Source organism: Nansenia antarctica, assembly GCF_963989245.1.
Source record: "Nansenia antarctica genome assembly, chromosome: 1".
Classification (NCBI taxonomy): Eukaryota; Metazoa; Chordata; class Actinopteri; order Argentiniformes; family Microstomatidae; genus Nansenia; species Nansenia antarctica.
Window position 1 is genome coordinate 262501 of NC_137674.1, and position 18626 is coordinate 281126.

Here is an 18626-nt window from a genome sequence, read left to right on the forward strand (position 1 = left end):
GCTGGACTGGAAGATCTGGGCCAAGGCTCAGGTAAGTTAACACAACACACAGTACACACTCCGACGCTGCTCTTGCAAACTTCTTCTGGTCAAACACACACAGGTCCCAGCGATGATTTGGTGCCGTTATTATCCTGCTTAGCATCATTGTTAAATGTGTATTGTTCCCTCTCCATACATACATACAGTATAAACAAAGCATAGCTAATAAGAATGACATACAGTAAAGCCATTGGAGAAAAGTATCTAAGGACTGTGTGTGTTATGTCTCTTAGAGTAGAGTGTGTGTTTACTGTGTGTGTTTGTCTCTCTCTCAGAGTGGCGTGTGGGAGGCCCTGCTGGCGGCGTTAGAGATCCTCATCAGAGTGCACCACCCCCAGCAGGTGTTCAACATCCGCCAGTTCCTCAAAGCCCAGGTGGTGCATCGCTTCCTGCTCACCTGCCAGGTGTTACAGGTAAGGACGTCACCTGGCCTACTGACCCACAACACATACATACACTTTACAGTTGTTAACACTAGAATCTATTTTATATATCTTTGCACTTGATCAAATTTCAGGACCCTCCTTTCATGACTTTTCCTAGATATGTGGTGTTCTACCACCCAGTATCTTTACATTTTCAAAATCACATCAGGATAAGCTAGTATAAAGCTATTTTGCAGTTTTTCTGTGTAGGAGGCAGGCTAATTTACAAGCCGGACAACTAGTGGTCGTTGTGGGTAAGTAGCAGCTTCCCGTTGTAAAGACTATGGTCATTTGACCCCCGAGGTGGTTCTCTCAGGTCAAATAGGCGCGGCTGTTCTAGTGTTAATAGACGGTCATGTGACTAATGGAAGCTGTTACCTAACAGCAGTCATGTGTTCTGTTCCCCCAGGAGCATCGGGACGAGCATCTGACCGCCATCCCACAGGAAGTCTGTCTGTCGTTTGTCAAAATCATCCAGGAAGTGCTGGGCTCCCCTCCGGACCTGGACCTCCTCAAGCTGGTCTACAACTTCCTGCTGGCCGTCCACCCGCCCACCAACACCTACGTCTGCCACACCCCCACCAGCTTCTACTTCTCTCTACACATAGGTGACACATCTCTCTTTATAGAGGGCGGAGTTTCGAACTGCAGGTTCAATTGCATGATAGAATGTGACACAGTCTGATCATTTGGTCCGTATGTCGGCAACCAATCAAAATGTTCGGACTTTTCTTTTGAAACACGGAACTACGTTTCAACGTTCCACTGCTACCTAGTTAACTAGAACACTACTTTACATTGTTAGCAGGCTCACAAAACAAGCTGTGTTAGTCGACTAGCGATGTGTCGTTGATTATCAACAACGCGGAAATGCGAAAGAAAAGTCCGATCATTACATCAGATCCCGACATGAGGACCAGAGCATTAGAACGTGTCACAAATGTGTCTGTGTGTTGTGCCTCCTGTGTGCTCCAGATGGTAAACTGTACCAGGAGAAGGTTCTAGAATGTGTGTTTAGTTTGTTGTGTCCTGTGTGCTCCAGATGGTAAACTGTACCAGGAGAAGGTTCTAGAATGTGTGTTTAGTTTGTTGTGTCCTGTGTCTTCCAGATGGTAAACTGTACCAGGAGAAGGTCCAGTCCATCATGTACCTGAGGCACTCCAACAGCGGAGGAAAGTCTGCCAGTAGCTCCGTGCTCTCCCTCTCCCCCACTGTCTTCACTGAAGGTAAACCACCACCCTTTTTTTTTTTTTAAAGGTTATTTTTTTTCTCAACATTTTTTTTTACATTTTTTAAATATTTTTCATTTGATTGGATAGAGAGAGTGAAGATAGACAGGAAAGTAAGGGCATTTCAGCACGGTATGGGCCCGGATTCAAACCCATGTCAACGTGTGTGCACTGTAGACCGCGGTGCTAGACCACTGGACCACCCCAGGCCACATCCACCACCCAGTTTGACTCCGAAGTCCCATCATTCTTTCTTTCTTTCTTAGTCACAGCTAGCTATGCACCTGCTGGCAGCAGCTGAGTGAGTACAGCAATGACTTATGAGATAATAGACTCTTTAAACCCTCCTCAATCTCCTGTTCATCACACTCAAGTCAGGCCTGGGTCTATGCTAATCATGAAATCTATGAGTGGGACTGCCCCACTCAGAAATTATTACTTTAATTAAGGCACTAAGGAGGTCAGTGGTGTTTTAAATAGAAAGTCCTCACCGTCCAGCACCCACAATATATTATTTAATAGCCTCATTATTACAGTTCTGTGCTGTAAAAATGCCCCATTGTCCCTCCCTACGGAATCACACCAGATGTTTATTTAAAGGTCAGAACTCTATCACGGGGAAAAGATTCTGCAAGATTCACTTGAGTGTCAAGTGTCCAGCTTGTAAGGCAGTCAGTCTGTCATCTGTCAACTGCCATCTGTCAACTGTCATCTGTCATCTGCCATCTGTCAACTGTCATCTGTCATCTGTCATCTGTCATCTGTCATCTGTCAACTGTCATCTGTCATCTGTCAACTGTCATCTGTCAACTGTCATCTGTCAACTGTCATCTGTCATCTGTCATCTGTCAACTGTCATCTGTCATCTGTCATCTGTCATCTGTCATCTGTCATCTGTCATCTGTCAACTGTCATCTGTCAACTGCCATCTGTCAACTGTCATCTGTCATCTGCCATCTGTCAACTGTCATCTGTCATCTGTCATCTGTCATCTGTCATCTGTCATCTGTCAACTGTCATCTGTCATCTGTCATCTGTCACCTGTCATCTGTCATCTGTCATCTGTCATCTGTCATCTGTCATCTGTCACCTGTCATCTGTCATCTGTCATCTGTCATCTGTCATCTGTCATCTGTCATCTGTCATCTGTCATCTGTCAACTGTCATCTGTCAACTGTCATCTGTCATCTGTCATCTGTCATCTGTCATCTGTCAACTGTCATCTGTCATCTGTCATCTGTCATCTGTCAACTGTCATCTGTCATCTGTCATCTGTCATCTGTCAACTGTCATCTGTCATCTGTCATCTGTCATCTGTCATCTGTCATCTGTCATCTGTCATCTGTCAACTGTCATCTGTCATCTGTCAACTGTCATCTGTCATCTGTCATCTGTCATCTGTCATCTGTCATCTGTCATCTGTCATCTGTCAACTGTCAACTGTCATCTGTCATCTGTCAACTGTCATCTGTCATCTGTCATCTGTCATCTGTCATCTGTCAACTGTCATCTGTCATCTGTCATCTGTCATCTGTCATCTGTCATCTGTCATCTGTCAACTGTCATCTGTCATCTGTCAACTGTCATCTGTCATCTGTCATCTGTCAACTGTCAACTGTCATCTGTCATCTGTCATCTGTCATCTGTCATCTGTCAACTGTCATCTGTCATCTGTCAACTGTCATCTGTCATCTGTCAACTGTCAACTGTCATCTGTCATCTGTCATCTGTCATCTGTCATCTGTCATCTGTCAACTGTCATCTGTCAACTGTCATCTGTCATCTGTCATCTGTCAACTGTCAACTGTCATCTGTCATCTGTCATCTGTCATCTGTCAACTGTCAACTGTCATCTGTCATCTGTCATCTGTCATCTGTCATCTGTCATCTGTCAACTGTCAACTGTCATCTGTCATCTGTCATCTGTCATCTGTCATCTGTCATCTGTCACCTGTCATCTGTCATCTGTCATCTGTCATCTGTCATCTGTCATCTGTCATCTGTCAACTGTCATCTGTCATCTGTCAACTGTCATCTGTCAACTGTCATCTGTCAACTGTCATCTGTCATCTGTCATCTGTCAACTGTCAACTGTCATCTGTCATCTGTCATCTGTCAACTGTCATCTGTCATCTGTCAACTGTCATCTGTCATCTGTCATCTGTCAACTGTCACCTGTCAACTGTCATCTGTCATCTGTCATCTGTCACCTGTCATCTGTCAACTGTCATCTGTCAACTGTCATCTGTCATCTGTCATCTGTCATCTGTCAACTGTCATCTGTCATCTGTCAACTGTCATCTGTCATCTGTCATCTGTCAACTGTCATCTGTCATCTGTCATCTGTCATCTGTCATCTGTCATCTGTCAACTGTCATCTGTCAACTGTCATCTGTCATCTGTCATCTGTCACCTGTCATCTGTCAACTGTCATCTGTCATCTGTCATCTGTCATCTGTCATCTGTCATCTGTCAACTGTCATCTGTCATCTGTCATCTGTCAACTGTCATCTGTCATCTGTCATCTGTCATCTGTCATCTGTCATCTGTCAACTGTCATCTGTCAACTGTCATCTGTCATCTGTCACCTGTCACCTGTCACCTGTCACCTGTCATCTGTCATCTGTCATCTGTCATCTGTCATCTGTCAACTGTCATCTGTCATCTGTCATCTGTCATCTGTCATCTGTCATCTGTCATCTGTCAACTGTCAACTGTCATCTGTCATCTGTCAACTGTCATCTGTCAACTGTCATCTGTCATCTGTCATCTGTCATCTGTCAACTGTCAACTGTCAACTGTCATCTGTCATCTGTCAACTGTCATCTGTCAACTGTCACCTGTCACCTGTCACCTGTCATCTGTCATCTGTCATCTGTCATCTGTCATCTGTCATCTGTCAACTGTCATCTGTCAACTGTCATCTGTCATCTGTCATCTGTCATCTGTCATCTGTCATCTGTCAACTGTCAACTGTCATCTGTCATCTGTCAACTGTCATCTGTCATCTGTCATCTGTCATCTGTCAACTGTCATCTGTCATCTGTCATCTGTCATCTGTCATCTGTCATCTGTCATCTGTCAACTGTCATCTGTCATCTGTCATCTGTCATCTGTCATCTGTCAACTGTCATCTGTCATCTGTCATCTGTCATCTGTCAACTGTCATCTGTCAACTGTCATCTGTCATCTGTCATCTGTCAACTGTCATCTGTCATCTGTCATCTGTCATCTGTCATCTGTCATCTGTCACCTGTCACCTGTCATCTGTCAACTGTCAACTGTCATCTGTCATCTGTCATCTGTCATCTGTCATCTGTCATCTGTCAACTGTCATCTGTCATCTGTCAACTGTCATCTGTCATCTGTCATCTGTCATCTGTCATCTGTCATCTGTCAACTGTCATCTGTCATCTGTCATCTGCCAACTGTCATCTGTCATCTGTCATCTGTCATCTGTCATCTGTCATCTGTCAACTGTCATCTGTCATCTGTCATCTGTCATCTGTCAACTGTCATCTGTCATCTGTCATCTGTCATCTGTCATCTGTCATCTGTCATCTGTCACCTGTCAACTGTCATCTGTCATCTGTCATCTGTCATCTGTCATCTGTCATCTGTCATCTGTCAACTGTCATCTGTCATCTGTCATCTGTCATCTGTCATCTGTCAACTGTCATCTGTCATCTGTCATCTGTCAACTGTCATCTGTCATCTGTCATCTGTCATCTGTCAACTGTCATCTGTCATCTGTCATCTGTCATCTGTCATCTGTCATCTGTCAACTGTCATCTGTCATCTGTCATCTGTCATCTGTCAACTGTCATCTGTCATCTGTCATCTGTCATCTGCCAACTGTCATCTGTCATCTGTCATCTGTCATCTGTCAACTGTCATCTGTCATCTGTCATCTGTCATCTGTCATCTGTCATCTGTCAACTGTCATCTGTCATCTGTCATCTGTCATCTGTCATCTGTCAACTGTCATCTGTCATCTGTCAACTGTCATCTGTCATCTGTCATCTGTCATCTGTCATCTGTCAACTGTCATCTGTCATCTGTCAACTGTCATCTGTCATCTGTCATCTGTCATCTGTCATCTGTCATCTGTCAACTGTCATCTGTCAACTGTCATCTGTCATCTGTCATCTGTCATCTGTCAACTGTCATCTGTCATCTGTCATCTGTCATCTGTCATCTGTCAACTGTCATCTGTCATCTGTCATCTGTCATCTGTCATCTGTCATCTGCCATCTGTCATCTGTCATCTGTCATCTGTCATCTGTCATCTGTCATCTGTCAACTGTCATCTGTCATCTGTCATCTGTCAACTGTCATCTGTCATCTGTCATCTGCCATCTGTCATCTGCCAACTGTCAACTGTCATCTGTCATCTGTCATCTGTCAACTGTCATCTGTCATCTGTCATCTGTCATCTGTCAACTGTCATCTGTCATCTGTCATCTGTCATCTGTCATCTGTCATCTGTCATCTGTCAACTGTCATCTGTCATCTGTCATCTGTCAACTGTCATCTGTCATCTGTCATCTGTCATCTGTCAACTGTCATCTGTCATCTGTCATCTGTCACCTGTCAACTGTCAACTGTCATCTGTCATCTGTCATCTGTCATCTGCCAACTGTCATCTGTCATCTGTCATCTGTCATCTGTCATCTGTCATCTGTCATCTGTCATCTGTCACCTGTCAACTGTCATCTGTCATCTGTCATCTGTCACCTGTCACCTGTCACCTGTCATCTGTCATCTGTCATCTGTCATCTGTCACCTGTCACCTGTCACCTGTCATCTGTCATCTGTCATCTGTCATCTGTCAACTGTCAACTGTCAACTGTCATCTGTCATCTGTCATCTGTCATCTGTCATCTGTCATCTGTCATCTGTCATCTGTCATCTGTCATCTGTCAACTGTCATCTGTCATCTGTCAACTGTCATCTGTCATCTGTCATCTGTCATCTGTCATCTGTCATCTGTCATCTGTCATCTGTCACCTGTCACCTGTCAACTGTCATCTGTCATCTGTCATCTGTCAACTGTCATCTGTCACCTGTCACCTGTCATCTGTCATCTGTCAACTGTCATCTGTCATCTGTCATCTGTCATCTGTCATCTGTCATCTGTCAACTGTCACCTGTCACCTGTCATCTGTCATCTGTCATCTGTCATCTGTCATCTGTCATCTGTCAACTGTCATCTGTCATCTGTCAACTGTCATCTGTCATCTGTCATCTGTCATCTGTCATCTGTCATCTGTCAACTGTCATCTGTCAACTGTCATCTGTCATCTGTCATCTGTCAACTGTCATCTGTCATCTGTCATCTGCCAACTGTCATCTGTCATCTGTCATCTGTCATCTGTCATCTGTCATCTGTCATCTGTCATCTGCCATCTGCCATCTGTCAACTGTCAACTGACATTATGCTTTTGTTGTTTTCACAGGACACCTCCACGTCTCCTCTCCCGACCACGGGGGTGACGACCATTCTCTGCGCCCCCCGAGCCTAGCCTCCTCCCCCTACTCCTCCCCCCTCCTCACCCCGCGGCTCGGCCACGGGAGCTCCAGCGAGACGGGAGGAGAGGGGGGTGACGGGCCTTTCCTGGCCGCCCAGCAGACCCAGCACGCCCTGGGGAGCACGGAGACCCTCAAGAGGGGCGGAGGAGGAGGAGCGGGGGACGAGCAACTCCTCAGTAGCTGCGAGTCGGCCAAGACCATCTGTGACTCCCGAGACCTGGAGGAGGAGGTGGAGGTGGTCCAGGAAGGCCCGCGCCTCCCCTCCATCAGCGTGGAGGAGGAGCGGGACGAGGGCGCGGAGGTGGACAGCCTGGCGGAGGGCAGCGTGGGCGTGGCCGAGTCGGAGGACCGCTTCGACTGGGGGGCCAGCGAAGGAGAGGCCCCCCCCCGCCGGCCCGACAGCCTCAAGGGCATCCAGTCCTTCCAGAGGAGCGCCAGCAACCTGGCCAGCCTGGGCCTGGCCTTCCCCGCCCAGAACGGGTCCCTCTCCCTGGCCGCGGGGCGCTGGCCCAGCGTGGCCGACCACCGGGGCTCCCTGCCGGAGGACTGGGAGAGCTACACCTACTCCCCCGGGTACGAGAGGACCTACAGCAAGGCCGACTCCGTCAACGACAGGTACGCTATTACTCTACTACTACCCTAACCCTAACCCTAACCCAGAGAGAGAGGACCTCCGTCAACGACAGTTAATCATAATAATGATAATAGACCCTAGTCGTCTATCTGTACAGTATAGTATAGTGGATAGTGTACATAGCCTTTATTTATGTAAACCAGCTCCTTTCCCTTCTTGTGTTTTTTTTTGTTGTTTTTTTCTTTCCTAGCACCAGGGGAGCCACCCCTCCTAAATTTCGTTGTTTGGTACCTGTACTATAGCAATGACAATAAAGACCATTCATTCATTCATTCATTCATTCATAATAATTTGTTATATTTAAAGCGCTTTTCAGGGGCTCAAAGACGCTGACAATATGGGAAAAACAGAAAACACAGGAACAACAAACAACAGATAACATGAGCACATAGAACACAGAGTTAACGAACAGGGAACAATTAACACAGCAATGTCCAGGGGGGGTGGCAGGGTTACGCAGTGATTCCCGCAGTAATGAAATATACTTTGGGGGAACGACTCGGGGCGGGGGGGGGCCCCCGTGAAAAATGTTGAGATTTTTTTTCTCAATTCCTGCATTCTAGTGAATTTTCATAGTAACACTGCACTTCAGACAACCTACAACTGGTGATGGTGTCTAGGTCTTTAAGTGTTAAACAGTTGAGAGCAGTCACTGCTGTTTTTTGTGGTCTTCTTTCACACACACATCTTACCAAGTGTGTATGAACATCCTCACAAACCAACAAAGAACATGATCTATATCAAATTTAAGACAGAAAACTCCACACTGGTAAACAACAACATGTAGATGTAGATCGAGCACAAATTATACTTTGGGGGGAGCCATTATACTTTGGGGGCCCCCCAAAGTATTAACATGCTGTGGGAATCACTGTTACGGGTGATGGTTAGGGAGGCTGTATGCATGGGACACGGTACTCTATTACTCTACTCTACTTTTTTAATATATTATGATGTAATATTTGATGGAATGTTTTCTTGAATGTGAAGTGTGATGTTTTTATGTCCTGTTTCTGTTTTATGTGATGTTTTTATGTCCTGTAGTTCTGTTTTAAATTGTTTATAACATCTGAGGCTGTAATTCCCCTGTGGATTTACCTGCCCAGGTTACTGCTGATGTAATTTAGCTACCCAGCTAATTCAGGGAGAGTCAATGACTGTCTATTGTCCCTTTTAAATATACAAATCCATAAATAAATACTCTACCTACACAGCCGCCCCCCCCCCCTTTCCTCTCCACATCAGTTCTGTACCATCCACTACTACATGGTGTACATGGTGTTATGTTATAATAAGACAGACAGCACACACGGATCATGCATAATGATCATAATTACCACCTTCTCGCCTTTGCCTCAATTATGAGCTATGTATATAACACAGGCTTCACGGCACATCTGAATACTGTGTGTGAGTGAATGAATGACACACAGCTCAAACATTAGTCGCTAGCTGTAACTATGGCATGGCGGTGGCCTGGGGTGGTCCAGTGGTCTAGCTCCATGGCCTGGGGTGGTCCAGTGGTCTAGCACCATGGCCTGGGGTGGTCCAGTGGTCTAGCACCATGGCCTGGGGTGGTCCAGTGGTCTAGCACCATGGCCTGGGGTGGTCCAGTGGTCTAGCACCATGGCCTGGGGTGGTCCAGTGGTCTAGCACCGCGGTCTACGTTATGTGCGGACCAAATGATCAGATTGTGTCACGTTTTTATCATGCAATTGAACCTGCAATTCAAACTACGTCGAGTGCTAGAGTGAATCAAACAACAATCTGGTCGTAGTTCTCTTGTCTAAACCTCTGGCCTTGCTGCAGTAGAACCTTTACTATTATGATGTCATACTACGGCTCGCAAAGATCTTTCACAAGTCACATCAAGAGAGTCTTTGTTCAGTTTTATGATGATTTATACACTGTAATTGATCAAGATAAATGTCACCTCAAACCATCTATGGAAATTCATTTCCATTGAATTGACAGGGTCTATTCACCACCCACCACCAGTGTGTCTACAAAGTGTCACCCAGCTCTTTGATACGTTCAAATGCAGTCCTCCAGTATAGTAGACGTGCTGATTATATCCTCCTATCTTCAGCCCTCATCTTTGTGCTCGTGTGTTTCAAACGACCCCAACGATCTGCAGTTCACATGTTTTCATCTTTGATCTACAAATCTCTCTCTGCTTTCATTGACAAATGTAAGCGTACGGCTTCGATGTTTCAAGTTTTCTCTATTCCACCGTAGCCAGGTTAATTTTCGGTACCTATTTGAATAGTGTCTGTTTAACATTAGAACAACCCAAACAGTAAGAAAGTACAGTACATTTTTTTAAATATCTTTGCACTCGATCAAATTTCAGGACCCTCCTTTCATGACCTTTCCTAGATATGTGCGTTCTACCACCCAGTGTCCTTACATTTTCAAAATCACATCCGGATAAGCTAGTATAAAGCTATTTTGCCGTTTTCTGTGTAGGAGGCAGGCTAATTTACAAGACACGCCAACTAGTGGTCGTTGTGTGTAAGTAGCAGATTCCCATTATAAAGACTATGGTCATTTGACCCCTGAGGCGGCTCTTTTATAGTAGGTAAAATAAGCACGGCTGTTCTAGTGTTAATGACATAACACGTGTTGTGTTCACCCAGGTTAGCTGTGATGAGCGTGCACACACACTCTATCCTTCTCACACCGATGCAGATCTCAATCCACTGGTTGAGAAGATGCAATAAAATACATGATATATTACTTATGAAAAACAGAACCACAAATAATCCTCTCATCGCTTGGTGTTCCCTTAGCTCCCTTAGCACTAGAACAGCCATGCCTTTTTTACCTACTATTAGAGCCATCTCGGGGGTCAAATGACCATAATTTTTACAATGGGAAGCTGCTACTTACACACCACGACCACTAGCTGGCCGGCTTGTAAATTAGCCTGCCTCCTACACAGAAAACGGCAAAATAGCTTTATACTAGCTTATCCTGATTTGTGATTGAAAATGTAAGGATACTGGGTGGTAGAACGCACATATCTAGGAAAAGTCATGAAAGGAGGGTCCTAATTTGATCGAGTGCAAAGATCTAACATTTAGTTTTTTACTTACAGGGTCAAATGACCCCACCCATGGCTGTTCTAGTGTTAGAAGCAGTAAGTAAGTAATGTTTATTTATATAGCACATTTTACAACGACATAAACAGCCGCCCAAAGTGCTGAACAGAAAACACTAGTAAAAGAGAAACAACAGATACAAATACACTAAAAACAAGGTGCAATACAAAATACAGGAATAAAAGTACAAAAAGAAAAGGAAGAAAGGTGAAGGAGCCATCAGGAGTTCGTTATCACATGGTGTTATATCTGTTGTGTTTGTCTAACCCAGGTCTAACCCAGAGTTGTGTTTGTCTAACCCAGAGTTGTGTTTGTCTAACCCAGAGTTGTGTTTGTCTAACCCAGGTCTAACCCAGAGTTGTGTTTGTCTAACCCAGGTCTAACACAGAGTTGTGTTTGTCTAACCCAGAGTTGTGTTTGTCTAACCCAGAGTTGTGTTTGTCTAACCCAGAGTTGTGTTTGTCTAACCCAGAGTTGTGTTTGTCTAACCCAGAGTTGTGTTTGTCTAACCCAGAGTTGTGTTTGTCTAACCCAGGTCTAACCCAGAGTTGTGTTTGTCTAACCCAGGTCTAACCCAGAGTTGTGTTTGTCTAACCCAGGTCTAACCCAGAGTTGTGTTTGTCTAACCCAGGTCTAACACAGAGGACTGCCTGGTCCTGATCTGCTGTGGGCTGTACGACCTGCTGAGAGGCGTTCTGCTGCTGCTGCCAGACCTGATGCTGGAGGAGGTGATGGACAAGCTCATCCAGCCAGAGGCCCTCATCGTCCTGGTCAACCACTCCTCCCCCCTCATCCAACAAGGGGTCATGAAGGTCAGTTAACTCTGTGTAGTATTTCTACCCTCAGAAATAATTTTAAAGGCTAGGACGTCAGGTTATAAAGCGAAAGGTTCTTTATATGAAAGAAATCTGCTGGCGTACACTTTTCATCACTTTCAAACAATAAACGAGCTATTGGGATATTCACTTTAAATTCTGGATGTTACAATTCGCATTTATTCAAAAACAAACTGTCAACTTCTATGACGTCTTGCCTTCTGGGACCTGCAGTTCGACCTATTCTTAGCCAACACAACAGAAATGTACTTCTTTTTAACTCTCTTAACGATAAATACTAACTATTTTAACTGTCGATTATGTAACATATTAATTAATCATGTAACCTATAAAGTTACAACACTTCGCCCTCTTTTACCAGACTTCGACACGTTCAAAATAGTATGCTTCCACATTACGAAGTCTTAGAAGCCTTCTGAATCTGTTCACATCCTCCCTCCCTTACAGTGGCTTTCCTGTTTTTTCGTCTCACCCTTCCCTCACTTTTTTCTCTTCTCTCCCCCCCCCCCCCTCTCTCTCTCTCTCTCCCAGCTGCTAGATGCCTACTTCAGTCGAGCCTTTAAGGAGCAGAAGGAGAAGTTCCTGAAGAACCACGGCTTCTCGTTGCTGGCCAACCAGCTCTACCTGCACCAGGGGACCCAGGGGCTGCTGGAGTGCTTCCTGGAGATGCTGTTCGGACGCCCCGTGGGCCTGGAGGAAGAGTATGTACCGTACCTAGAGAGAGAGAGGGCCAATCATACAATGTTCTACCCTGACCGGCCGGCTTCAAATCAAAACTGAAATCATGGCTAATAGATAACCAATCATGTGACCACTGACTACATAGAGCCAAAACTTGACGTCTTGCCGCAAGGCCTTCTGGGACCTGCAGTTCTACCTATTCTTAGCCAATACAACAGAAATGTACTTCTTTTTAACTCTCTTAACGAAAGATAATAACTATTTTAAACTGTCAATCAATCATGTAACCTAAGTTACAACACTCCGTCCTCTTTTACCACTCTTCGACACATTAGAAATAGTATGCTTCCACATTAGATGCCCTCATTAGCCCTCTGAATCAGTTCAGGTCCATGTGTGTATCTTTGTGTTTGATGGAAGTATGCTTCTTTCTTTCTGGTATCATCTCAGTCTGGACCTGGAGGACATGGAGAACATCTCTCCCTTCAGGAAGCGCTGCATCATCCCCGTGCTCGGCCTGATAGAGAACTCCCTGTACGAGAACTCGCTGGTGCACAACATCCTGTGCATGCTGCTGCAGCTGCTCAATGCCTGCCCCAAGCTGGCCGACATCCTGCTGGACCACGGGCTGCTCTACGTCCTCTTCAACACGCTCTCCACCCTCAACGGCATGGAGCACGGGTGAGTAAGAGGCGCGAGTACAAGAGAGAGGGGAACAAGCGTTTCGTTAATTTCAATGAGTTCAGGGGCGGCTGACAGGGGTGGCTGTGGCGCAGGAGGTAGAGCCGCTGTCTAATGATCGCAAGGTTGGCAGATCGGCGTTTTGAGCCCCGGCTGGCCACATGTCGAAGTGTCCTTGGGCAAGACACTGAACCCCAAATTGCTCCCAGTGAGCGGGCCAGCGCCTTGCATGATACCTTGCCGCCATTGGTGTGTGAATGTGTGTGTGAATGTGTGTGTTGAATGGGTGAATGTGAGGCCGTTGTAAAGCGCTTTGGAATAAGGCAACTATATAAGTCAGTCCATTTAGAGCCGCGAGTGCAAGAGAGGGAAGTGTTTCGTCGATTTCAATGAGTTTCAAATCCGTTTGACTGATCTTGTTGAGTTTGACCCTCTTCCATTGTTCCGTCTCTGGTCTCTCTCTCTCCTCAGGATTCCCCTGAACGACTACAAGCTGTTGGTGTGCGACATCCAGCAGCTGCTGGTGGCGGTGACCATCCACTCCTGCAGCTCCTCGGGGTCTCAGTACTTCCGCATCATCGAGGACCTCATCACCCTGCTGGGCTTCATGCAGACCAGCAAGATGAGACGCACTCAGGGTAATAATAATCATAATCATAATAATAATCATAATAATAATCGTAATAATCATAGTAATCATAATCATAATCGTAATAATAATAATCATCATAATCAAAATAATCATCATAATCATAATACTACTAATAATAGCTTGGTTTTATATAGCACCTTTCACAAGCGCCCAAGGATGCTTTACGGAATTAACAGACAGAAAGTCAGACAGACACAACAGAAAAAAACAAAGAGACAGCGACAAAACTAAACTAAACTAGGGGCCAAAGGCCTTGGTGAGCAGTTGGGTTTTGAGGGCTGATTTGAAGGTGTCCAGGGTAGGTAGGGGTGTTGAAGGTGTCCAGGGTAGGTAGGGGTGTTGAAGGTGTCCAGGGTAGGGGGGACATTGCGAATCACTGCGGGGAGAGAGTTCCAGAGGGTGGGGTGCTGCCACACTGAAGGCTTAACCCAAAAGTCCTCGTCCTTAAGAACCATCCCAACACGAGGACGGAGGTGAGAGACACATCAGATTAAGAACCATCCCAACACGAGGACAAAGGTGAGAGACACATCAGAGGAATTGACGGCAGGCTAGGCACGATTCCTTCAGTGTCTGCAGCCAGGCAAGCTAATTCATGTGCTGGGAGTTACACAAGCAAGGACTCTGCTCTCATACAGATCACATCTATGGTGTCTATGTAAGAGATGGTTAGTTAAATAAGTGCTGCTCTCTCTAATATCATTATATCAATGATGATAATTATCTCACTTTATGATTCTGTCTATTCAGATTAACTGGGGCAGGTACATTGCAGGCAGCCCCAAACAGCCTGCATTTCCCAATGTTCTGCGATGGCTATACGTGGGCCTGTCGAACCACCATACAGCACGTCCCTGACTGACTAAATCCTTCTTTCCCTTTGTAGAGATGGCGGTGGCTCTGCAGTTCCGTGTCCTCCAATCAGCGATTGAGTTCATAAAAACCACAGCCAATCAGGATCCCCAGAAGTTGAGCAGCTCGGTCCATCTACCTACCTCTCCACATCACGCCATCTACCAGAAACGCAAGAGCATCGCAGGTGAGTGACGAGAGGAGATATTATTTAAGATAATTACTCAACGGGGAGTTGTTAGGTCTTGGGTAAGGGCTGTGTTTGCAAATCAGATGTTTCCAGTCGGTCTCGGTGTTGAATAACATTACATGCAATGTTTTTTGTTTTGTGATATGTTCTGTGATATCTATGACCATGCATAGCCAGTGTGTGAAGCTCATCTTTGGTTTCAAAACCACTCAGAATGTCACATCCAAAGCCTTCAGTATACATTGCTGGTGACTTTTGAGGTTTAGCTTTTTTTATTCTTTATGTTTATTTAAAACGTTATATTCCCTTTTCAGTGGATGGGGGGGGTGGGACACGGTGTGTTTTTTGGTTTAAAAATAAAAATGGAAGGAAAATGATGTTTTATTATTGTCCATTGTATGTTTTCCATCTTGTCCTTCAATAAAAAAAAACATTAAACAACAACAAAAAAGAATTCACATCAAACTGAACAGCTCACCTGTGTGTCTCCATCCCTCCCCTCCCTCCCCAAAGGTTCCTCCATTGCCATGAAAGACTCCATTATCCCCCGCATCCCCCGGCAGCACTTCTGCTCCTACGGCCAGATCCCCATGCCCTCCCCCTTCAGCTTCCTCTCCCAAGACTCCCCCCTCCCCTCCCCCACCGGGTCACCCTCCTATATGTTGCCCTCAGACTCAGGTAGCTGGGACCACCCGGGGGAGGAGAATATTCCAGAATATTCCAGAATATTCTCTGTCCTGGGACATGTTTCCTTCGTTGCAGTGAACTCACTCCTCCTAACCAGTCCTGTCTCAGGGTTAACCTGCCCAGTACACTCAGAGATTACTGGTGCCTCTTTGTGTGCGTTTGTTTTCACCTAACCTGTTTCAGTTGGTTAGGTGAGTTAATTTAATAATCATTTATGCTATCATCATTTGTTTAGTTTTTTTACCTTCTTGATTTTTGTGTCGGACCCCAGGAAGACTAGCTAATGTCATGGCATTAGCTAATGGGGATCCAAATAAACAAACAAAAAAACCTTCTAACTTATATAAATAATAATTCATTTCACCTACACAGAGAAAACCAATCCCTGTTCTGATCCGAGGCGTTCTATGTAAACGTGTTCTGTAAACCACTTGCCTTGCTCCGTCTGTGTGAGCATGTCTTTATCCTCACATTCCACTGCCTTTGGACTGAAATGTAATATCATCTGTGTGTGTGTGTGTGTGTGTGTGTGTGTGTGTGTGTGTGTGTGTGTCTGTGTGTCTGTGTGTGTGTGTGTCTGTGTGTGTGTGTGTGTCTGTGTGTGTGTGTGTGTGTCTGTGTCTGTGTGTGTGTCTGTGTGTGTGTGTGTGTCTGTGTGTGTGTGTGTCTGTGTGTGTGTGTGTCTGTGTGTGTGTGTGTGTGTCTGTGTCTGTGTGTGTGTCTGTGTGTGTGTGTGTGTCTGTGTGTGTGTGTGTGTCTGTGTCTGTGTGTGTGTGTGTCTGTGTGTCTGTGTGTGTGTGTGTGTCTGTGTGTGTGTGTGTGTCTGTGTGTGTGTGTGTGTCTGTGTGTGTGTGTGTGTCTGTGTGTGTGTGTGTCTGTGTGTGTCTGTGTCTGTGTGTGTGTGTGTGTCTGTGTGTGTGTGTGTCTGTGTGTGTGTGTGTCTGTGTCTGTGTGTCGTCTGTGTGCATGCATCTGTGTCTGTGTCTGTGTGTCTGTGTGTGTGTGTGTGTGTGTCTGTGTCTGTGTGTCATCTGTGTGCATGCATCTGTGTCTGTGTCTGTGTGTCTGTGTGTGTGTGTGTGTGTCTGTGTCTGTGTGTCGTCTGTGTGTGTGTGTGTGTGTGTGTCTGTGTGTGTGTGTGTGTGTGTGTGTGTGTGTCTGTGTCTGTGTGTCATCTGTGTGCATGCATCTGTGTCTGTGTGTGTGTGTGTGTGTGTGTGTGTCTGTGTGTGTGTGTGTGTCTGTGTCTGTGTGTCGTCTGTGTGCATGCATCTGTGTCTGTGTGTGTGTGTGTGTGTGTCTGTGTGTGTGTGTGTGTCTGTGTCTGTGTGTCGTCTGTGTGCATGCATCTGTGTCTGTGTGTGTGTGTGTGTGTGTCTGTGTGTGTGTGTGTGTCTGTGTCTGTGTGTCATCTGTGTGCATGCATCTGTGTCTGTGTGTCTGTGTGTGTGTGTGTGTGTCTGTGTGTGTCTGTGTCTGTGTGTCGTCTGTGTGCATGCATCTGTGTCTGTGTGTCTGTGTGTGTGTGTGTGTCTGTGTGTGTCGTCTGTGTGCATGCGTCTCTGTGTGTGTGTGTGTGTGTGTGTGTGTGTGTCTGTGTGTGTTGTCTGTGTGCATGCGTCTCTGTGTGTGTGTGTGTGTGTGTGTGTGTGTGTGTGTGCGCGCGTATGTGTGTGTGTGTGTGTGTGTGTTTGTGTGTGTGTGTGTGTGTATGCACGCTCATCTCTTCCTCAGGCCGGCGGCGGTTCTCCCTGGCCCAGTCAGACTCTCTGCTGACCAGGATGCGCTCGGTGGCGAGTGACGAGCTGAACCAGATGATGCAGCGCCGCATGAGCCAGGAGAACCCCATACGGGCCAGTGAGACGGAGTTCGTCCAGCGGCTGCAGAGACTGGTGGTCCTGGCCGTCAACAGACTCATCTACCACGGTAAACATAGGGTTTCCACGGGTCCTTGAAATCCTTGAAAGTTTGTGAATTTGAGAAAAAGAAATCAAGGTCTTAAATGTTTTTGAAAATAGACATGGGTCATTGAAAGTGCTTGAATTCCCCTCTCTCTCTCTCTCTCTAAAAAAAATATACATATTCAAAAATAGCTCGTCAACTAGTTCTGTCTTAAACTATGCTGTGTTGGGTCCTTGAAATTGAGGGAATTGAGTCTTGAAAGTCCTTGAAAGGGGCTTGAATGTGATGTTTCAGAAGGTCGGGGGGGAACCCTGTAAATATCTGGGATGTGCATAACTCGCATTTGAGTATTCATGGTCGAATAATCGGTTTTGACTATTACACGAACAAATAATTGTTTTTCAACGTGTGCCGACATTCACAAAGCCAGCCAGTGATCATCGGCAAGAAATCACTTAATGTCTTTAACATAACTTTAAAACTACAAAAAAATACAAATTTAACAGTGAAAAATCAAATTTATTCTGGTATTAATCCTCATGATAATCCTAATTTCTACTTCTGAATACTTACATTTAGGCTAACATAACAATAATGCAGAACAGAAAAAAGGCATGCACATAAAAATCAACTTTGACCCTCAGGAACGATTATTCGAATAATCGATCATTCTGTCCCATCCCTAGTAAATCTGACTTCTAGCACATCTCCTATGAGGTCAGTACAGTATTTAACGTGTTCCCCCTCTGTTTTCAGACGTCAGCCAGGACTTCTACGACCTCCTCAACCTCCCAGACTCCCCAGACCACCTGCTCCTCACCCCTGACCCAGGAGACCAGCCCCCGGAGGAGAACGGCTCCAGCCCCGCCCCCCCCTCGCCCCTCCCCTTCCCTCTCCCCCCCGCCAACATGAGAAGCTTCCAGAAGGACATCCTCAAGCTCATGATGGAGGGCATCAGAATCAGCCTGGTTAGTGTTTGACAGTTACAGGAGAACAGCCATTTTAATTTGACAAATATCATTGGTCATGTCATTGGCAGTTTTAAAAAATGTGGTAAAATGATAATAGTGCATAATGTGGAGTTACCTGTGCAACTACAGCTTGTTAACACTAGAACAGCCGTGCCTATTTTACCTACTATTAGAGCCGCCTCGGCTCGGGGGTCAAATGACCATAGTC

The 18626-nt window shown here is 45.7% G+C and overlaps 1 protein-coding gene across 1 annotated transcript in view; it reads left to right on the top strand.

Annotated features, from left to right (window-relative positions):
* Positions 1-18626, top strand: part of lyst (lysosomal trafficking regulator) — an 82101-nt gene that overhangs the window by 38780 nt on the left and 24695 nt on the right. The window contains exons 18-30 of the mRNA XM_080550410.1: positions 1-31; positions 318-455; positions 877-1075; positions 1577-1693; positions 7156-7843; positions 11598-11778; positions 12334-12503; positions 12934-13164; positions 13636-13802; positions 14703-14855; positions 15372-15536; positions 17280-17471; positions 18204-18415. The exon at positions 1-31 is cut by the window's left edge and continues 119 nt beyond it. Coding sequence (XP_080406536.1) covers positions 1-31; positions 318-455; positions 877-1075; positions 1577-1693; positions 7156-7843; positions 11598-11778; positions 12334-12503; positions 12934-13164; positions 13636-13802; positions 14703-14855; positions 15372-15536; positions 17280-17471; positions 18204-18415 — 2644 coding nt within the window. The remainder of the gene's footprint in view (positions 32-317; positions 456-876; positions 1076-1576; positions 1694-7155; positions 7844-11597; positions 11779-12333; positions 12504-12933; positions 13165-13635; positions 13803-14702; positions 14856-15371; positions 15537-17279; positions 17472-18203; positions 18416-18626) is intronic.